The sequence below is a fragment of the Sparus aurata genome, chromosome 12 (genome assembly GCF_900880675.1).
Source record: "Sparus aurata chromosome 12, fSpaAur1.1, whole genome shotgun sequence".
NCBI lineage: Eukaryota > Metazoa > Chordata > Actinopteri > Spariformes > Sparidae > Sparus > Sparus aurata.
Genome location: NC_044198.1, coordinates 23,544,016 through 23,565,052, shown reverse-complemented (window position 1 = coordinate 23,565,052; position 21,037 = coordinate 23,544,016). Strand labels below are relative to the sequence as shown.

At 41.5% G+C, this 21,037-nt stretch overlaps 3 protein-coding genes across 4 annotated transcripts; 1 reads left to right on the top strand and 2 right to left on the bottom strand.

Annotated features, from left to right (window-relative positions):
- Window positions 1-556: 556 nt before the first annotated feature.
- nsa2 (NSA2 ribosome biogenesis homolog (S. cerevisiae)) lies at window positions 557-3,371 on the bottom strand. The gene is made up of 6 exons (XM_030434859.1): window positions 3,212-3,371; window positions 2,071-2,258; window positions 1,830-1,980; window positions 1,519-1,698; window positions 1,189-1,381; window positions 557-870 (listed from the first exon to the last, which is right to left on the bottom strand). Exons 1-6 carry the CDS (start codon window positions 3,212-3,214, stop codon window positions 803-805), a joined length of 783 nt encoding a protein of 260 aa, XP_030290719.1. The 5' UTR covers window positions 3,215-3,371; the 3' UTR covers window positions 557-802.
- A 210-nt stretch (window positions 3,372-3,581) lies between these two features.
- gfm2 (GTP dependent ribosome recycling factor mitochondrial 2) lies at window positions 3,582-9,668 on the top strand. The gene is made up of 20 exons (XM_030434851.1): window positions 3,582-3,912; window positions 4,003-4,087; window positions 4,655-4,700; window positions 4,785-4,882; window positions 4,972-5,097; window positions 5,195-5,283; window positions 5,375-5,463; window positions 5,552-5,612; window positions 6,198-6,383; window positions 6,461-6,541; window positions 6,635-6,783; window positions 7,129-7,269; window positions 7,366-7,465; window positions 7,556-7,742; window positions 7,825-7,901; window positions 7,984-8,122; window positions 8,220-8,405; window positions 8,644-8,759; window positions 8,845-9,027; window positions 9,348-9,668. The coding sequence occupies exons 1-20, from the start codon at window positions 3,904-3,906 to the stop codon at window positions 9,474-9,476; spliced, it is 2,277 nt and encodes a 758-aa protein (XP_030290711.1). The 5' UTR covers window positions 3,582-3,903; the 3' UTR covers window positions 9,477-9,668.
- Window positions 9,669-9,722: 54 nt separating this feature from the next.
- On the bottom strand, window positions 9,723-19,162 carry hexb (hexosaminidase B (beta polypeptide)). Of its 2 annotated transcripts, none has more exons than XM_030434852.1 (14): window positions 18,807-19,162; window positions 18,514-18,665; window positions 16,421-16,486; window positions 15,702-15,748; window positions 15,488-15,598; window positions 15,300-15,401; window positions 14,990-15,122; window positions 14,428-14,608; window positions 14,257-14,343; window positions 14,085-14,157; window positions 12,114-12,294; window positions 11,610-11,700; window positions 11,386-11,490; window positions 9,723-10,071 (listed from the first exon to the last, which is right to left on the bottom strand). In XM_030434852.1, the coding sequence occupies exons 1-14, from the start codon at window positions 19,082-19,084 to the stop codon at window positions 10,008-10,010; spliced, it is 1,671 nt and encodes a 556-aa protein (XP_030290712.1). In that variant the 5' UTR covers window positions 19,085-19,162; the 3' UTR covers window positions 9,723-10,007. The 2 variants fall into 2 exon arrangements, with proteins under 2 accessions (XP_030290712.1, XP_030290713.1); XM_030434853.1 differs by lacking the exon at window positions 12,114-12,294 and adding an exon at window positions 13,141-13,315 and having other exon boundaries at window positions 18,807-19,160.
- Between the last annotated feature and the right edge of the window lie 1,875 nt (window positions 19,163-21,037).

The following is a 21,037-nucleotide window of genomic DNA, read 5'->3' as shown; positions in this document are numbered from 1 at the left end:
GTGTTTCTTTTACACAACCGCTGATGCAAACCGTGCATATGCCATGTATTAGGCTAGTTTTCCCAAGCATGTGTATAGTGCGGCAGTAATTCCACAGATAATTTTCTCCTCTTTGACCTCAAATGATTCAGATTGGATTCTCATCTGTTCACGTAATGCAGTAGATGAGCACAAAGACTCAAACGCCAGCTGGGAACTTGGACTGGAATAGGAGTTATGTAATAATCAAATGGCTTGTGAAACACCACTGTGCAAAGTGCAACTCTAGCTCCAACATTCACCTGTATGCAAGACAGAAACAGCAGATACCATGTGGTAGATTCTGGTCCTGTTGCTGTGGATAGGGCTGCAGTAAAGACATGTAGCTGATAGGACGTAAAATAGCTCATTTGTAGTAAAACTCAGTATAAAAGCAGAGTTACTGTCTCAAATCTCTGCTATAGCATGGATTGATGAGGAATGCTGTTTTATATTCACTGTAGACTGTATAAAAAACTCATATTGTAATGCAATAGAGTATTTTAGTAGCAGGCAAAGAAAAAGACAAAAGTCCAAAAACGATGTCATATCAAGTTTATTTATATCACATTTAACACATAAATCACCCCATTTTCTTCTCCGTTGAGCTTCCAGCTGTTACAGAATACGGTTGTGTTGCCAAGTGCAGCATCAGCGATCTTCCTGATGGTCCCGTGATATGAAGCCCATTCCTTGTTGCATCTTTGTGTTCTTTGTTGTAGTGAACACTCCTCGTGTAAATTCAGAGTTACCAGGCACAGTCTGTATAAAAAGGTCAAGAGTCTTATACCAGCAGAACTGCGTTAATGCAGCCGTCGTTCTCTGGGTTATTTGTCACCTGGGCGTATTTACCTGGGAAGTTAAAAAAAAAAAAAAGTCAGTTACAACACAATCATACACCACACTGATTTTATATATAGTAAATAATACTATGTTGCACCGTAAAATGTATTACAGTTTGAATCTTGAACACTTTTATCTTGATTCCAATCAGTGTTTCTACATCAATATCTCAGAGTTTATCAAGTCACTGTTTAACCCTCTGATGAAAATTGGAAGCTGGATTTGATTGTTTACGCAGATGTTTCTGAATCAACTCCAAACCTGAGGGAAAGACACATAACTGAAGAGCGTGTAACTACACAGACCAATCGACTGATGAGTACTCACCCCAGATAACCTTTCCTCCTTGTGTAACCAAGCCCAGCTCGCTGACATTGACCTCTACCACCGTTCCTTTTGTGATGACTCCCAGTGAGGTGTACAGGGGCGACGAGGGGTTCTTCTTCACTCCGAGGATGGGCAGGCAGAATGTGGCCTTAAGCTCGGGATGTGTGACGTGAGCCTTCTTAAAACGCAAACCCTAAAGAAGATTAAAGAGAGGGAGGTCATTATGGTGTCTATTGATGTGAAACAAAATTGCACCACTCAGCTTCAACTTTAATCCTAAAAGCACACGAAGAATCTGTAGAAGACCATGACATTTAAAAGCAGTCTTACCATGGGTCTGATGAAACGCTCATACTTTGGAGGTTTACGGGTGAAGCCATCACCGACGAAGGTAACTTTGGTGACCATTCTTTTCCAGGCTTTCTTTTGTCTCTTTCCAGTTTTGATGACTTTAAGCACTTCCGTCTCTCCCTGGGCACGAACCTTTGGCAGGGGCACCTCCCATTTGCCCTGCAGAACACATTGTACATTTGTGTTGAGAAACCAATTAATTTGTTCCCCCCATACATGTATAACATAATTATAAAATTAGCTGATTAAAAATATTATAGATAATGGGCTGCAGATGATTAGGTACTTACAGCCTTCTCTTTCCTCTTCTGTTTGATCATGTTGGAGAGGATCTTAGCCCGGGACTGTCCCTCTCTGTCCAGCAGGTAGGCTGGCACTGCTCCCTCTGGGGTCTTATCATCGTTCTTCTGCTTGGTGTTCCTCTGTTCATGCATTTTGATGCTGCAAAGATACAAGTCAGGATTGTTGGACACAATTTCCATAGTTGATTTTTTTCGAAAAGAGCAAATTCTATCCTCCGTCTATACTCACGTCTTCTTCATCTGGATCTTCTCTGCATGTCTCTGTTTGTGGTACAGTTTGGCCTTCAAACCGATCAACTTCCTGGCTTTGTGGGATCGCTCATGAACCTCACGGCTCTCCTTCTTCCTTTTCTTCTCATGGTGGTCCAGGCGGTAGCCATGCCGCTTACGGTGTAACTCAATGTGCTCGTTCTGAGGCTGTAAAACATAAAGCAACCGTGCAAGTTTATTCACCCTGATTATGAAGTTCCAAGTAAGAACTACAAACCACAACAGTGCAGTAAGTATGAAATCCTCTAATGTGGACCAAAATACAGTCTGCTTAAGAGTGAAAAGTGACATTCAATCAGTAAATCAGAGTTCATTTATGGTATTACACATCTTTTATTGAAGAAATCCATCTAGATGTGCTTGTTAACTTGACAACATATTTCTAACTTATTATTTAGTAATTTCAGTCACTTTTCATGCAAAAGTACCAAAAATTATCAGGATTTTGTACATTCCTCTACTTTATTGCATAACAAATCGAATGTATTTGCTTTTGGGACAGAAGAATGGACATAAAATCTAAAGGCTTATTTTCGGTTAAGAAGCATCATATATTGACTGATTGATCATTAAAAGATAGTGCTGACTGCGACCCTGGAGCAATCCATCTATTATTATTGTAGAGGAAAACAATTCAGCTCATCTCTAGCTTGCCGACAAAATAAATTTAAATTAAGTAATTAATCCCACACAGCTAAACGTCTAGGCAGTCCAAAGGGATCCACACTGGATGAAATGAAATGACCACCAACGCCAAAGTTACACTTCAGGTACTTGACGTTTTAAGAAACTCAACTCCGATCCGACATTAGCAACTTCGCACACCATATGGATCGTATTCAAGTAAGCCAACTTTCAGAAAAAAAAGTGGAAAAAGAAACATGATTCTTAAACATGTTCAAACTCATACACATATTAGTTAAATTACATCTCTGTCAGGTGGCAAGAGTTTTAAATGTGAATACTAAACACAACACCAGAGCGGAGCAGCACTCCACCGAGCCACATGTCAACTGCTGCTAATGCTAGCACAGCATGCTAACCTGTTAAACAGCGTGATAAAAGTCAAATTAAGCGATTTTAAAGGTTTGCCTTCTTACCATTTTGTGTATAAGATGTTAGGGGTTACAGTGAATACGTCGCAGGTGGTAGCAGTTGGTAAAGACGCAGAATATTCGGTGTTTTTCACTCGGGGCTGGGGTCCTTTCGATGTTGTTTTCCCCGCAGCCGATACTTAGAGGAAGTGCGTCATCCGGAAGTAGCAGCTTGTCCGCTGGTCTAATTTGACCGGCTTCGGCTTAACGGACGCTTAACGTGACACTGAAGCTTATTACGGACAAAATGCGCGATTTCACTTTGTGATAATTTAGTACATAATTTCTGGATAACATTATAACTTGTATGAAACAATTTTACATTTTCTAATCCTGACGGGGACATTTTTGTTTCGATGCCGGAAAACATAAGCCGGACACGCTTGTTTCTAGGGACGTATTTTGGAGCTGCGCATTATAAAAGCGTGACATTTAACAGCAAGCATTATGTTGTTTTGTAGGACATTTTAATACTGTATTCCAGGATACATTTAGTATTTACCTGCTGGCTGGAGCTATAAGGCTCCCTTGATTTGTTATCGTCATGTTGTCGCTATTACAAATGAGCTGACATCTTTTGAGAGCAATGTCGCTCCACAGTGGTTCTACTGAAGCTCGGACTGGTTCTGAGTGTAAAGCTTGAATTATAAAAAAACATATCGACATTGCCTGTGAGAGCCTTTCGGACTTTAAGCAGGATGATTTGGGTAAGATATAACCAGCAAAACCAAGTGCTGTCAGTGATACTTTATGTTAACGTAATGTCGGTTTCATAACATTGTCGCTGTCGTTCACAGGGAAGGTGTTTGCTCACTGCTGGGCTCCAGTGCTGCAGGTGTAGACCGAGCTGGCAACTAAAGAGGTACTTCAGCTTTCTTCCAGGTACGTTGTTTTCATAATAAGATCCATAGTTATTAACAAATTAACTAGCATCAAGCAATGCTTGAATTGGTTAATTCATTGATTCATCAGGTAAGTAAAGGGTTCAAATTTTGATCATCACTTACTGGATGCAGTCAGCTATCATGCAAAAATGCCAGACATTTGCTGGTTTAAGTTTCCCAGATATTTCATGGATTATCTGGTAATCATACAGTATGATTAGTTGTATCAGTGCTGGACTTTTGGGGGCAGGGGTGAAAAAATAAAATAAAAATGTGTTTTGGGGCGTTTGCACGCAGAAAGTCATGACGTAAGAGAGGACTGTATCATGTTTTATTTACCATCCAAAAGGGGATCTTTCTCTGCATAATTTCCAACATGGGCGCACCGGCGTCCATTCAGTAGTTGAGCTTCCGATCATATCACACGATCTTCTTCAGCAGATGGATTTTCACAGTTCCCCCCGTTTTTCTGAGCTCCTCCGAGACGAACAACCTGAAGAATGTATCAGGTCATACGTACAAAGGAACTTACGATATGACTTATTCTTTTTTTTTTTTGTCACAGATGATGTCAAGTCATTGCGGGCGGTGGTCAATCCTGATATATCCAAGTAAGTGTTTCCTCTCTGCAGACTCTGCTGTTTAGATTCAGCTGTGTTTAAGGCTCTGCGTTAACTCCCACTCTGTGTCTGCAGGATCCGAAACATCGGCATCATGGCTCACATTGACGCGGGGAAGACAACGACCACAGAGAGGATGCTTTATTACTCTGGCTACACGAGAGCACTTGGAGGTGTGTAGGATGGCAAAAATAAGATGCGACAAAATTTAGTTTTTATTACCTACATCCTTAATTTATTTCTGTGACTCGGTTGCTTTCAGATGTGGACGATGGAGATACAGTCACAGATTTTATGGCTCAAGAGAGGGAGCGTGGCATCACCATACAGTCGGCGGCCGTCACGTTTGACTGGAAAAGTTATAGAATAAACCTTATAGACACCCCAGGTAGAAGTGACATCCTTGTGAGAATATTATATTCTGATTCTGAGAAGGAGCAGCCACGCAAATATGACCGTCCGTCTGCCTGTGTGTGTGATTACAGGACATGTTGACTTCACTCTCGAGGTAGAGCGGGCACTTCGTGTTCTTGATGGGGCGGTCGCCGTGTTTGACGCTTCTGCCGGCGTCGAGGTCCGTCCACTGCTTTCAAACTGCTTCTCTTATATTTGAACATGTCCTGTGCTGTGTTCTATAACTGGCTTCCCTCTGACCTTGAAAACAGGCTCAGACTCTGACCGTGTGGCGACAAGCCGAGAAGCATCATGTTCCCTGTGTTTGTTTCCTGAACAAGATGGATAAGCCTGCAGCAAAGTGAGCGACTGAACAGTCCGACTAAAGTTCTTTTTTACCTTTTTATTTCAAAACAAATTAAATAATCTGAAACTTTTTTTTTTCTCAGCCTAAGTTTTTCCATTGAGAGCATAAGACAGAAGTTGAAAGCCAACCCAGTCCTCCTGCAGGTAGGCTGATGGAAAAACACAGCAAGAAATGAGAAAAAAAAAGGAAATCTCTTGGTGACATGTAACAATTACATGCTACACAAGTCACAATTACTGATAATGCTGTTATAATAAGTGTTCTAACAAGTGGTTTACATCACTTATTGAGACAAACAGGGTTTTTAAAGGAACAGTTCACCCAAAAATGAAAATTTTGTCTTTATCTACACTCCCCCATGCCGATGGAAAGTCAGCTGAAGTTTTGTGGTTCACAGAATATTTCTGGATCTTCACAGCCATCGTTTTTAAAGCATGAAATATTGGGAAAAAAACACCAAAAATTAGAATGGTTCCACACAGCTCCTCTGGTGTAATCCAATTCTCAAAGGTCCAGAAATATTTTGTTGGCATCACCCAACTTTTTTTTATCAGGATTGGGGTGAGTAGATGATGACAGAGTTTTATTTTTTTTTGAGTGAATTGGTCCTTTAACACAAAGCCAAATTGCTGCAAATGTAATTACATTACTTAAAAAATTGTAATCAAACCATACGAAGAAAGTAAATCTGTCAGCGTGTCATTAAGTGTCACCTTCCTGTTTCATAGATTCCCGTCGGCAGCGGCAAAAGCTTCTCCGGTGTGGTCGACCTGTTAACCAACCAGAAGCTGAGTTGGAAGCTCGGATCTTCGGGGGATGACGGACGAAAGTTTGAAAGCAAACCTCTTGACCAGTCGGATGAGCCTGAACTGCTGCAGGAGGTCAACGAGGCCCGGACGGCTTTAATTGAGCAGGTACACTTCAAATCATTTACAGCAGCGCTCACAATTAGTTAAGTTTTCTCTGGTTAATATTTCTGTTCTCATCGCAGGTCGCTGACCTGGATGACGAGTTTGCTGAACTGCTGCTGACTGATTTTGGCGACAATTTCGATGCCGTCCCCTCCGTCAGGGTGAGTGTTGTGTGGCATGGTGCCACACTATGAGCCTATAAAGCAGCCTTGTTATTTGAGAATCCAGAATGAACGGTGCTCATGTGTCCTCAGCTGCAGGAGGCTGTGCGGCGGGTGACTCTGGCCCGTAAAGGCGTCCCCGTCCTCTGTGGGAGCTCTCTGAAGAACAAAGGTGTTCAGCCTCTCTTAGACGCCATCACCGCCTACCTGCCCGCCCCCGACGAACGACACCATGACCTGGTGTAAGTGATTTATTCAACCTATAACAATTCCAGCATGATTGGAGTATTTTCTGTAGGTTTTGCATTCCAGTAGTTTTAATATCTTCTTATTTCCTATTAACCTTTGTGAAATTTTTCTTTAACAAAATAAGTATTAAAACATCCACTGCTATTCCTGGCTGAGAGGAGGATGATAGAAGACTCTTAATTTGTTTCTTTACTGTGTTGAGATCGATCTTAACCACAGCAAAGGTCAGCTGCTGTTTGGATGTTTCATTTCAGAGAAAAAAATACACAAATCAAAGAAGCACAGAGTTGAGATTGAGATGTGTTTTGCTTATTCGCACTCTGTTAATCATCCTGCAGGCGGTGGTACAAGGACGACCTGTGCGCTCTGGCCTTCAAGGTCCTCCATGACAAGCAGCGCGGTCCTCTGGTGTTTCTTAGGATTTACTCCGGTACTCTGAAACCACAATCTGCTGTCCACAACATCAACAGGAACAGCATGTACGTCGTTTTCATTAACCTCCAGTCAGTTTTTTTACCAAAATCACGAGTATGATGTGTCAGAAGGTTTTTTTTTTTGTGTCGTTTTGTGTGTAGTGAGAGGATGAGCCGGCTGCTGGTGCCGTTCGCGGATCAGCATGTTGAAATCCCCTCGATGACGGCGGGAAACATCGCTCTGACTGTGGGACTGAAGCAGGTTCTGCATCATACATTCATAAGTCACATTTCGTAGTTTCTATTTGGAAGATTTTTTAAGCTCAGTTTATGTTTTACGCTCTCATTGAAGACAGTCACAGGGGACACCATCGTTTCGTCGAAGTCGTCGGCAGCAGCCGCAGCCCGCCGAGCCCAAAATGACGGCGGGGGAGGGAAGAAGCGTGGTGAGCAGGCCAGCGTGGTCCTCTCAGGGGTGGAGGTCCCTGATCCCGTCTTCTTCTGCACCATTGAGCCGCCCACCATGGCCAAACAGGCTGGTCAGTGACATGGATATTTCTTTTGCTACAAACGCTCCAGCAAGCTTTCCCGTCACTGACACATAGTATTTCTTCCTGGTAGATCTTGAGAACGCACTCAGCTGCCTCCAGAGAGAAGACCCCAGTCTTAAAGTCAGGGTTGACCCTGATTCCGGCCAGGTAATAATACCATCATGGGATTAGCCAGGACCACCTTAGTCACAATGAGTCAACTAACTGTCTAATCACTCCACATCCTCAGACCATTCTGTGTGGGATGGGAGAGCTGCACATAGAGATCATCCACGATCGGATCAGAAGAGAGTACGGCATTGAGACTCACCTCGGACCACTACAGGTGGCGTACAGGGAGACTATTCTCAATGAGGTCTCTACGACAGGTACAAAAACACACACACACACATTTAAAAAAATCTTTGTGGGGGAGAAACTGTTCTTCCCACCAACATACTGTACTACTCTACTACTCTAATGCAGATACGCTGGACCGTACTGTTGGAGAGAGACGACATGTTGCGACAGTGGCGCTGACCGTCCGACCTATGGACATCCTGTCTTCGAGTGGGTCGTGTGAAGTAGCTCTCAGAGAGGAACTGGAGGCGCAGCTGTCACCAGATCTGAAAGAGGCGGTGGAGAACGGAGTACACAGCTCGTACCTTCAAGGTATCACTGAACGAAACCTTATTTTCTTGCAAAGCCATCCCGGTGCCTCAAATACTCTTAGATTTATACTTAAATTTAGTCCTAAATGCACAATAATGTAAATATTGCCACTAGGGGTTGCTGTATCAAATCAGAACAAAAGACACTTGCTGAATGTTGTGTGTGGACGACCTGGAGGCGCATCGATTATTTAAGACTGTCTCCAGATGTTTTATTCAATGCCTGCGTCCACCTTCAGGTCCCTTGCTAGGTTATCCCTTACTGGGTGTGTCCACGCTGATCCAAAGCGTCAACATCGAACCAGGAACGTCCGCCGCCATGGTGTCCGCCTGCGTGTCTCGCTGCATGCTTAAGGTAAACCATCACGCATTCTTTTATCATAAACGTAAATGTCGGGATTATGGACGGGTAAACAGCAGTTCTGGTCGCTCGCACGCAGGCCATGAAGCTGGCGGGAAATCAGGTGCTGGAGCCACTGATGTCGCTGGAGGTGACTGTCGGGGAGGAGCACCTCAGCGCCGTGCTGGGGGACTTGGCTCAAAGGCGAGGAACCATCCAAGACATCCAGAGTCGTCATGACAACAAGGTGCTGATAGCGAATGTGCCCCTGGCTGAGATGATGGTGAGTGGACACACGATTCAAACATGTTGTCTGTAGCTTTCAGGGATGAACTGATGTTTAAGAGATGTTCTTTTTTATTCAAGTTATTCCACCTTTTATGCACGAGGGAATCAAATAAACCATTAATCCCTTTATTGCACTAACTGGAGTAAAACAACCTTCTTTTGTATGCATGAAAGTAAATGCTTGAAAGGCTTTTTTGCCTGCAATACAACCGTGTGATCAATATGTCTGCGCATCTGCAGTAGCTTTTAGGTTCAGTCCTACAGTTATTTATTATTCAAACCCATATTTTGTGTATTTCTTTTGTTTTTTTAAAGGGCTATTCCACCATCCTCCGGACGCTGACATCTGGTAACGCCACCTTCTCCCTGGAGTTGGACGTTTATGACGCCATGAACCCTCAGGACCAGAACGTCCTCCTTAAAAGACTGTCTGGTCTGCTCTGATCTCAACTTCGGTGTAGAAATACGACAAACAGCCTACTGGGCCTAAACCAGGACTCACATTAAAAGACTTGACTACAGACAAGTAGCCTGAATATATAATATTTATATATGAACACCTACTGCAGAAGAATAATGGAAATATTGTACGACGTTCTCAGTTGGATGCAAAATAAATTTGCAGCCAGGTATTTATACCCTTGTTTTTTTTTTTGTTTTTTTTTTTAGATGAAACTCACAACCAGCAACTAAAATGTAAACATTTTTATTCACAGTTAATATACAAACATTCATAGAAAAACAATGAGTGCATTAATCAATCCCAAGATGTGTGTGTGACATAAAATGCGATCAAGAGTTCAGCGGATTTAAAAAGGATGATTTAAAAGGATAAAAGAGGATGATCGCTGCAGTGACACCTCTGACAAGGCAAGTTCAGCATTTGAATTTTAAAGTTTAAAAGCGTGGGGGGTAGTTGCTGTTGTATGGATGTATGGATTCCCTTTCTTGCTCCCACGGCCAGACTCTGTGTTTTCAGATCCCCTTGTACTCTCGGGGACAGAAGCTGGAGAACAGCGGCTCAGCTGGGATTCCACGGCTTGGATAGGAGAAAGATAGTCAGTCAATCTTCTAGCACAGGAGTACGTTTGTTAGATGATGAAGTATTTGGAGACTGATGCAAAGGAGAGTTTAACAACTCTGAAACTGCACCTTACATGTCGACTGGTCTTAAAGGAACAATTCAACCAAAATTTGAATTCAGTCATTTTCTAAAAAAGAGTGGGTGCAGGAGCTCAGCTGTGCATCGAAAGTGTAAATGACGTCTTTTCAAATACATCTGGGACGTGATGATGATTTGTATGAACAGGGTTCGTACGGGTGCTTGAAATCCTTGAAAGTGCTTGAATTTCAATGTTGTGTTTTCAAGGTCTGAAAAGTGCTTAGATTTTAGTTTAAGTGCTTGAAAGTGCTTGACATTATAACTCTGTGTCTTTCACAAAATTCGGATCAGACTTGATAATTAATTTCTGAAGTTTTTGCTATTATAGAATATAATTTTAGATGTTTACAGCATAACAATGTACATAATTGTGATAAAAAGTGAAGAAAAAAATCACAAGTATATATATTCCTTTAGATACGTATTTTACCCCAGCAGTAAGGTGCTGGAAAATCTTAAAAATGACCCTTAAAAGTGCTTGAATTTGACCTTAAAAAATGTGTACGAACCCTGTATGAAGCCATTTTGGTCTTTTTTTCATTTGTTTTTGAAACAAGTCCCCATCCACTTCAGTCATTTAGGAGACTGCTGCAACACTTTTTTGTCGTAAAGCTCCAGAAATGTTTTGTAGACTACGAAGCTTGACTTTCCATCAGCATGAGGTTGATAACATGTTTTCATTTTCAATTTTGGGTGGACTGTTCCTTTAAGTTAAGTGTTACATATTTATAAGTTATACTAGCTTCATAGTGTTCTTGATATCTAAATTGTTTTCTCACCTGTGATTATGAATTGAGAACCGGTTCGGAAAAAAAAGTTTGGCAGGATAATCTTCATATGTTCCCTTTTTTTTCCTCCCACTTGTGAAAAAACATTAAATAAAACATCTAGGAGAAATTTTTTCTCCATGTGTAATGTCAAGTGGTCCAAAAACATCACCTGCTCACACACAATAGATGTATCTTGTGTTTAGTCTGCAGATATTTTAAAACCTGTTTTCACAGATGATAAAGAATCAAGGAAGTTAGATTATCCTCCCACTGTTCTCAAGTCATCAACACAGGAGGGAAAACTATTTCAGTTAAAAAAAAAAAAAAAAAGTCCTCACTTGCCCCAAAGATTGAGGTCTGAACCGAACAGCTGATTTAGCGTATCGTTACCCCTCCTAATGAAGACGCTTCAGATACTTACTCCACCATACGGCAGCGGTGCATTGACAGTCTGTTGAAGGCGTCGTTGATGTCCGTCACATCTTTGGCGCTCCACAGCCGCTCGGCCACAGCGCTGGCACGAGGCCTGAGGATCAGCGAAGACGAGGAAAAGATGATAAGATCAGTCTTCTGTCATATGATGTGCTAAGGTTCACAATGTGCTGATAATGAGTTTATGAAGGCATCGCGTGAGCCGTACAGTACCAGAGTCTGGGTGTCAGGTTGGTGGCGTCCACGTACTCTCCCCACAAACAGGCTTCTCCGCCAATCACGAGCTTCTTCTGAGCTTCAGTTCCTGTTTTTTAAAAAAATTTAATATTTGGTGAGATCAGGCAGCCAAAGCAGCGTCCAGGGAATCTAAAACTTCCACTGAACTGGAGTGATTAATGACGGCAAACGTTTGATTGAAATTACAATATTTTCCATCTGTTCATTCAACAGGCTTACACATGTTTGCACAGAGGGAACAAACATCTCTATTACATTTCATATCTGTGTTGAAGAGTCAATACAGCTAATAAAATCTGAACTAGGCCAACAACAGAGCAATAAAACAATCACATGAGCGGGGCAAAGAGCCAACACCAGCATGTAAATAATAATAATAAAAAAAAAGCAATGCTGCATAAAAAGCAAATGACCAGTCGCAATGGGCAGGAAAAAAAAAAAAAAAAAGCCTTGCCATGAAAATATATCAAGCAGACGAACCCTCAAAATCCTGCGGGTCGGCCTTGTAATGGCCGTGCCAGTCCTGGCCGTAGGAGATACGGTTCAGGTACCAGGGAGTGGACAGCAGGGTCTGGTACCCTGATGATGTAACATTTGCCATCTCATTCTGGTATTGCTGCTTGTTTCCTTTCCAGACGTGGATAAGTGTGTCTGGTTTCAGCTACACAGCACACACACATAAATATATCAGTGTCAGCAAGATTTAAAAAAAATAAAAATAAAAAGAAGAGAATTGTGGAGTGGAACAAAGACGAAAAATGTCTGAGCCTTCCGTTGTCAAGTCCTTTTAAAGAATCTTAACGTCTGCTTATATTCAATTTATCGATTAGTTGTCATGATGAAATTAAGGCTCCTCCCTCCTGAATGCCCGGTCTGCTCTGATTGGTCAGCTCACGCATGCCTGACCCAGCACCTCTAACAACAACAACAACAACAACGACAGAGCAGCTGTGCTAAATTAAGTTTGATGTGCCAAACTAGCAGCGAGCCAGAAATTATGTCAATGTGTGACGTCATGTTTTTCATCATTTTCTGACATTATTTAGATCTGACAACTAATCGATTACTCAAGGAAAAAAAAATATATATACACATTTTAGGGAATTGTTGGGATTTCAAAAAAAGGTTCAGTCTTAATTTCGTCTTGGTCCAGTTTACTGAAGGACCAAACCTGAGTTATTCTCCTCTGGCTGGTGGATTTGAAGCCAGTTCACCCAAACAAGGCTTCGTTTACTCATTATTGTCATTTTCTGAGTATTTCCTTTATGGTTTCATTGCCTCAAATAAAGCAGGATTGGTCCTCCACTGTGGTGAACTACATCAATCCATGACACATTCCAAAAACCACCAACCACACGGCCCCATGTCGTCTGACTCCGTCACAACTGTGCAGTTTTCAAGCGTAAGCCTGTTGAACAAAATCCAGATTTTCTTTGCCTAAATCAAGGTTTTCCTCCACCAAAACGTACTGATTCGTCGTAAGTAGCCATTTTGATGAAAAACTAACCGTTGAAGTTGAGCGGCTCAACCTTGTAGTACTTCTGCCAGTCCTGAGCGTAGCTAATGTAATCTAGGTACCACGGGGCGGAGAGGATGGTGGTGTACCCTGCTGCTGTCACTCTGCTCATCTCATCATTAGACCCGCCGCCGATCCACACATGCACTACTGTGTCTGACTTTAGCTGGAATAGTTACAGACCACGCTGTTGTACTCAGGTCAGACACTACATGAGTGGGTGGTTTTGTGAGGAGTAGTTTTGACATTTTGGGAAATGTGTTTATTCACTTTTTATCTGAGCGGCGAATGAGAAGATTGATACCAGTTTCACACCTGTATGCTAGTTATAATGCTACCAGTAGAAACCAGTTAGCTTAGCCTAGCATAAGTATTGGACACACGGGGAATGCAAAACAACTTATTTTTGACGTCCATGTTGTGCCTGAACAAAGACATGATCACACCAAAGTCGGAAGATTATTTACAGACTTAATTGATCTGACCTACTGTTGATCTGATTGGCTGAAGTCAAACAGATGGTTCCTTAAATCATTTTAAAGTGCCCGCCCCTTTTCCAAACCCTTTCCGAAGAGAACTTCCCAGATGGTTCTGTGTAACAAACCATCTGGCCCGTCAGGTAAGATTGATGCTGGTGATCGCTTCATATTTAGCACTCAGACACGAGAGTGGTATCAATCTCTTCATCCGACATTTGACAAGAAAGCAAATAATCGTATTTCCCAAAACATCCAAACTACTCCTTTAACAACACAGAATGAAAAACAACAAAACATGTTGGGCACAAATGACCGATAAATGGTGATAAAAGTACATATAAAATGTTCAGATTTAAATAGGAATGTAGGACTTACATATGCAAGCTACACTAACTTTAACATGGATATAATTTTATTGATTTTCTGCAGAATTACACACAATTTCTCTTTAGTTACCTTAACACCGTTGTCGAAGACCTCCTGCCAGATCATGTAGCCCTTCTTGGTAGCTGTGACGATTTCCAAGAGTCTATCAGACCACAAAAAAAAAAAAAAAACAAGCAGAAAATTTAAAATGATTCTCTTCTTGTACAAAGAATAAAACCAACCAACGAAATGGGAAACACACTTTTGGATATAGAATGATTCCAGCTTGCTGTAGTCGTCTCCAAAGCCTTGCTGTTCCATGAACTTCTGAATGTCCGGGTTGGACTTCCTGCAAGGCAGAAAAAACTAAAATCAATATCTGCCGTCTGATCTTTGACGCCAAGGAGATTATTTTTAAACACAGATTACTCACCAGCAGGTGAAGTCCACCTCATCACCTCCCAAGTGGACGTAGGCATCAGGGAACACGGTGCTGATCTCCCCGAAGAACAGCTTCATGAAGTCGTACGTGGTGTTCAGGATGGGGTTCACCGGTCCGAAGGTGCCAGAGGGTTTGGCGCCAGAGTAACAGGGCGTGAGCAGATCCGCCTGGCCTGAGAGGAAAAGAGGTCGATTAGATGTGTTTTATCCATTAGTTTAAATTTGTACCTAACCACTAAAATCAACAGAAGATGAAGAAATCAGTGAAGTTAACATGCTAACCAGCTAGCTCCTAGCAACCCACAGGAGCGTTAACTGCACAGCTAGCGGTTACTGGTGATATGCTGCCCCCTACTGGTTTGGAGCACTGATTTGACAGGCAGCTATTTCCCTAATATTACACCTTTAATATGTTTATTAATAAAGGACGATCTGGCAGAGCATTTTTTTTTTTTTAATGTAACACGACATAATTCAGAGTCAGCTAATACAACCACCTTTTAAAAACACACCTGTAAAAAGAGAAAACATCTTTTAACCTTTGCAAAACTCACCTTTGCCCCAAGACTGTGTGTGTCCTGGAGTGTCAAACTCCGGGATGACACGGATGCCTCTCAGACGGGCCCACTCGATCACCATCTTCACGTCAGCGGGTGTGTACACATGTGTGTACGGGTGGTAAGCTCCCTGTGAACAGGAGTACAACAGTGAACCAGCTCCTGAGGGTAGCATTTCAGTATCTTTCTACAAGTATTGACAGATTTATTCCCCCCTCTCTGATTAAAAGCAAGAAATAACTGTTTTTCTTTTTTCTAAACATATTTTTGAAGTGCCGTTTTAACTCCAGTAAGCGGTGTCACTGACCTGCCGGCTGAGCTGTGGGAATGTTCGGCTCAGGTAAGGGAAGGATGGATCGTCCACGATGTGCCAGTGGAAAACATTAATTTTGTTCATCGCCATCGTTTCCTGCATGAATAAACAAAGAGAAAAAAAAATTTAAAAATTGGAAATAGAATTTAAACAATGAGAGAAACAATCTTGTACTGACGCACCAGATTGGCCAGGATGACTTTGACGGGCAGGAAATGACGAGAGGTGTCCAGTAAGATGCCTCTGTGGGCAAATCTGGGGAAGTCGTTGATCTGTGTTGAATTGATGCTTTTCTGAAAAGATAAAAAGTAAAAAAAAAAAAAAATCAATCTGACTTATTCGACAAACTCATTCTTGAAAGAAAATCTGAAATAAATCATACAGTCGTTCACTTACAGTTCCATATTCGTCTTCATACACCAACTGGCTGAACGTTTCCAGACCTGCGAACGAGGATTACAAACAAACAAACACACTTTAGGTCGTCGTGCCAGGTTCTTTTTTATGAGCTTTTATGATACCATATGGTAAAAGTGGGTCACTTGATAACACACCCTAGATATGGGAGCAGAGTTACAAACACGCACTGTAGTTTTATTTTGCAGGGAGTGACGCCAAGTTTGCAAGTCTACTGAAATGCTGCGTCTGCTGTGTTAAACAGCTTTTGAATGCTCATGTTTCATATTAAAATACGTGCAAAGACACATCCTACACAGTTTAATAGTCCAGAGTAGAGCTGAAGTCAAAAATACTTTTTTGCAAGTAAACGATTTGTTTCATTTATGTTTAAAATGCTGATAATTTCCTAGATTCATAATTTTTTCAATAAAATGTCTGAAAATAGTGAAAAAATGTCTAGATTTTCAGTCAAATATGACATAAAAGCAGAAGTTCTCAATCTTTTAGAGGCTGAAAACACTTTGTCATTACAAAGACGGAACAAGAATAAGGTGAGACGTAGCTGAGAGGATGGATACAACTCTCACGTCGGTCTGTTAAATATGAAGCTACATTAGCTTAGCGTATTCAACATAAGAGTGAGACGGATTTTCTAATCTAACCCTCAGCAAGAAAACAAATAATGTCATTAACTCTTCATTTGCGCGTCATCATACCATGCAGGGCTCCCCAGACCGTCGGTGCCTTCAGGACCGCAAACGGCTGATCCACTGACAGCTCATCTGTGGACACAAACAGAGATGCACGGTCAGTGCTGGCAGGTGGTTGTTATGCTGCTAAAGCTGTAGAAGTTTGTTAATCTGAGCATCTACCATCCAGGTAAACTCCAATTCCACTGGTAAATACGATGAGCATATCCCCCTTTCAACAATCAGATAGACGCTCAATATTCTCAGCGTATACAGGTAATTTTTTTAGGTAATAGTATGAATACAACAATGTAAAAACACTCAGTTACAATTAAAGGCACAGACGTATTTCAAAAGCAAACGTATAAACCTATTTAGTATCATTTACATTAAATCATATGAGAAGTTTAGAAGGGAAAGTGTCTCTCTGGTGAAACTGCAGTAGGGACACGGATCACAAGACAAAAATCTATGTGAGCATCTGGTTTAATCTTTAACTACACACTCTATTCAATGTGCTCATCATATGATTGTGTGATGCAATGCATCTTAAATTTGAAAGGTAATGACTATAACCGTCATATAAATGTAGGAGGAACACACAGCGTCTCCTTTTGAAATGTAGTCGAGTAGACATACAAAGTAAAGTGCTCGAGTTTATCTTGTAACACTTTTGATTACTGACATTTTTCAAGGTATTGTATCAAAGTTAGAAACGTCCGGATCGTGACAACACTACCATAAAAAAGGGAAATATATCTGAAATAGAGAAGGATGTTTTTTATGATTAATCATCAGTGGCCGGCAGATAACAACATGCTTTCATTTCCGCAGAAGAATAATCAGATTACCAAGCAACAATGCCGCGAGATAAAATTTGTAGTTAAATGTTTTTTGCTCCCACTTCTGCTTTAACACAAAACCTGTTAAAATCCATCTTTTCATCCAAATCTAAAAGCCCTCATATCAATGTTGTGTCAGTTTAACCCTGTGGAATCCAAAATACTACTGAACGCTGACATTTTTCAAGGTGTGTTTCGAAATGTCAACATTGTGACGACGCTGCCTTAAACAGAAAAGACCTCCGAGGTGGAGAAATATCAGCGGCCAGCAGATAACAACATGCAAATTTCATTTCCGCAGAAGAGGCGTTGAGAAATATCAGACCACTAAGTAAAAGATGCTGCAAGATAAAAGAGACATTTGAATGTCAGTTAATACTTTATCAGTTGGTACGTTTAATTCAAAGTGTGCATCTTGTTTTATAAAATCGTCAAGGTTTTGTCTGTAAAAGTCTACAAAAAGCTGTTAAATAAATGTGGAGTGAAGGGTTCGGGGGTTTTGACAGTTACTTTACAGATAACATGCTGCATCAGAATCAAAGTAGAACATTTTTAAAAGTAATTTATTACATTCATCAGCTTAAATTAAACTTGGATTTTGATAATCAGAAAAATCTGACGCCTGGTATCCAGAATACACACACTTTACTTAATGTGTAATTTACTTTTACTATCTATACTAAAATACATTTAATATCTGTTCTCATACTTGAGTAAAAGTAAAGAGAATGTGTTAAAATATGTCACCCTTATCAATAATAATTAATTAAAAGTCTTAAAGTACCTCATATTAAATGTATTCAAGTATTAATAGTAGTAGTATGAGTAAAAGTAAATGACACATTTACACATATGCATATATACTGTGGGTCGATCAATGATCTGTCTGGCCGATTATCAGATCTGACGTTCAGCATTTTTCAAGTTATTGGATTTTCTTGTCAATAAAATAAGTCATTTAAACACGCACTCAGCATGTAATCCTAAAAGTAACAAGTAACTAAAGTTATTATATCAACGTACGGATTAAGAAGTACAACACTTGCCTCCAAAGTTTAGTTGAATAGAAGTTAAAAGTAGGCAGAACATGGAAATGCTCAAGTAAAGTATAAATACCTGTAAATTGCACTTACAGTAAATATAATACACGATGACGTTTGGGTACTTTTTTTTTTATTTTACAGCACAGCATAGACAGAAATACTCAACCAGCAGCACTGCGCATGCGCATCAGATTGTGCACAGATATGAAGTGATATCAAAGAGGAAGACACTCACATGACTCGACGGAGGTCACGCTGGGGTACCCGTCACATTCAGAGTCAGGTGACGTGATCCACACCTGCAGCTCCGTCAGCTCGGTGGGGCCTGTTCGCCTGCTTTTGTACAGCTGCTGCCTTTTAGCGCTGCCGAACATGTATTCATAATACCTGTGGACACACACACACACACACACATACACACACACTCAGAGAGAGGGGCCACTTGTTTGTTGAGCTGTGACGGGTCCCTGAACGCACCACGGCGCACAAAGCGAAACTTTGACAGCAAATCAAAACGGAGCGTCTCACCTCCTGTAGGCGTCCTGGAGGAGGCTGCAGCTCGGACCGGCGGACGACTGCTTGGCGTCAACGATCCTGAAGCTGGAGCTCATCAGCTTGAAGGAAACATCCGAGATCTGCACTTTCTGCGGCAGAGGCCACAGGGAGCCATGTTCGGAGGGCTGGAACACCAGATCCCAGTCCTCCTCCACCTCCACCACCTCGTAGTCATCGATGTAGTTGTGCTTCAGCCCCCGGCAGAAGCCCAGAGCCAGCAGCAGCACCGTCCACCTCACTGTAGTGATCATGTTGACGGAGGGAAGTGGAGTCACAAGACCTGCAGATCAGGCAGCGGCATTATGAGTGGAGCGAGGTGGGCGGGGCTTTTAATGCGGAAGTAAGTTTGTGCAACGATTTTTAAAGGGGACGCAGTGATTTGAAAAAAAAAAAAAAACAACAAAACAAAACAGGTGTGTCCCGTTCAACCAGTGTGACAAGACAGGGTACTGATTACATGACATGCAAGTTATTGGAAAAACAAATACAACATATGTCACACAGTGTGGTGATGCAATTTCACATTGGTTTGGAGTCACATGACATGTGAGCTGTTGAAAAGAAATGCTGGATTTTTATAATAAACATTCAGATAAAATAAAATCAGTAAAAGCCATTACAAAGATTTGTTCCTGACCCGTCGAGGCATGGACTCCACTAGACCCCTGCTGTGGTATCTGGCTCCAAGATGTCAGCAGCAGGTCCTTTTGAGTCCTGTACGTTGTGAGGTGGGACCTCCATGGTCCGGCACATCCCACAGGTGCTTGACTGGATCGAGATCTGGGGAATTTGGAGGCCAAGTCAACACCTCAAACTCGTTGTTGCGCTCCTCAAACCATCTCTGAAGCATTTTTTGCTTTGTGGCACGGTGCATTGTCCTGCTGAAAGAGGCTGCAGCCAATCAGAGAGTATTGTTTCCATGAAAGGTTGTACCTGGTCAGCAGCAATGCTCAGGTAGGTGGTATGTGGGAAAGTAACATCGACATGGATGACAGGACCCGATTTATCCGATGCTACAAACACCCCTATAGGGCTAGTTATCGCTTTAATGTGGATAACATACATACATTTTTTGTTAAGCCTGGGAGAAAAGGCAGAACATTTTGTTTAAGCTGCAAATAATGTTTAATGTTGTAATGCACTGAGCTGTTTGACCACTACAACTGTTATTTTGGTGTCTTGTAAACCTGTGAGTGTTTGGAACGCTTGTGCATGACATGAAAATACAAATTAAATGAAGCATTTACTCACCGTTTAAAACTTTTACCAGCAAGGGAGCATACAAAACAACGCTATGGCTATTTTAATTCAGTGATTCTCATAGTGAACTGGTCCTTGAGGGGGCTCCAGTTGGTCCTCAGCAGAAAGGGAAATCATTTATGTTCACTTAATTCCATCCACAAGCAACACACTAACTGAATTTATGACTGTTGTGGTCACAGGTTTCATACACCTTCTTTAATAAAACATCTCAAAGCAAGACTCTTATCTGAATCTGATTACTAGGAACGCATTAGTTCAATTATGGCCCATATAACATGAAACATTTTCTCATTTGGTGAATTACAATGATTTGTCATTGTGATATTCTTAATGTGTTCCCTTCATTAAGCTTGTAGAGCTTGTTTGTTGTAAAGAGAGGGGTTTTAATGAGGTCAGAAGAAAAGAAAATATAGATATTTAAAGAAAATAAATGCTTTATTTTGCAGGTGTTATTGTTATTTTTTACACATATAGCACCGGGAATAGAAAGACAATCATAGTCAGATAAATGACTTCCTGTTTTCTCAGCATTGTCAGGATAATTTTGTCCACTAGATGTCTCTCCGGTCACACGTATGAAGCAGCTGCTGCCACCAAGAGCTTTTTATTTCCAACTAATCACTCTCTCTCTCTCTCTCTCTCTCTCTCAGGAACAATATGCTACATCATCCTTAACATGAAGCGACTGTAATTGTGATATTCTGCCTCTACAAAAGCCAGTTGATGGGAAAACAAGCAGGATGTGATTATGTAACGGCTCTAATCACCGAAAACAGACAGACAGACAGAATAACACGGCCTCGAGGGTCCAGTGAGGAGTTTAGTCAGAGCCAAAAGTACCGTCAACAGGAACCGCAGATGTGACTCACACAAGATGTCCAGGGATAAAGTTGGACTTCCTGTTCCCAGCTACCCCGACCCCAAAACCCACAGGGCCTTTA

What these genes read in the sequence shown, in the direction of transcription:
- nsa2 (XM_030434859.1), bottom strand. An exon ending in AGAAGAGGAAAGAGAAGGCT is followed by an intron (nt 1,699 to 1,829) that starts GTAAGTACCTAA and finishes TGTGTTCTGCAG; the next exon opens with GGCAAATGGGAGGTGCCCCT. An exon ending in AGCGTTTCATCAGACCCATG is followed by an intron (nt 1,382 to 1,518) that starts GTAAGACTGCTT and finishes AATCTTCTTTAG; the next exon opens with GGTTTGCGTTTTAAGAAGGC.
- gfm2 (XM_030434851.1), top strand. An exon ending in GAACGACACCATGACCTGGT is followed by an intron (nt 6,784 to 7,128) that starts GTAAGTGATTTA and finishes ATCATCCTGCAG; the next exon opens with GCGGTGGTACAAGGACGACC. An exon ending in CAATGAGGTCTCTACGACAG is followed by an intron (nt 8,123 to 8,219) that starts GTACAAAAACAC and finishes ACTCTAATGCAG; the next exon opens with ATACGCTGGACCGTACTGTT.
- hexb (XM_030434852.1), bottom strand. Translation starts at nt 19,084, where the DNA reads ATGATCACTACAGTGAGGTGGACGGTGCTGCTGCTGGCTCTGGGCTTC. An exon ending in CGTGACCTCCGTCGAGTCAT is followed by an intron (nt 16,487 to 18,513) that starts GTGAGTGTCTTC and finishes TTGTGTCCACAG; the next exon opens with ATGAGCTGTCAGTGGATCAG. An exon ending in GAGGTGGACTTCACCTGCTG is followed by an intron (nt 14,344 to 14,427) that starts GTGAGTAATCTG and finishes TCTGCCTTGCAG; the next exon opens with GAAGTCCAACCCGGACATTC.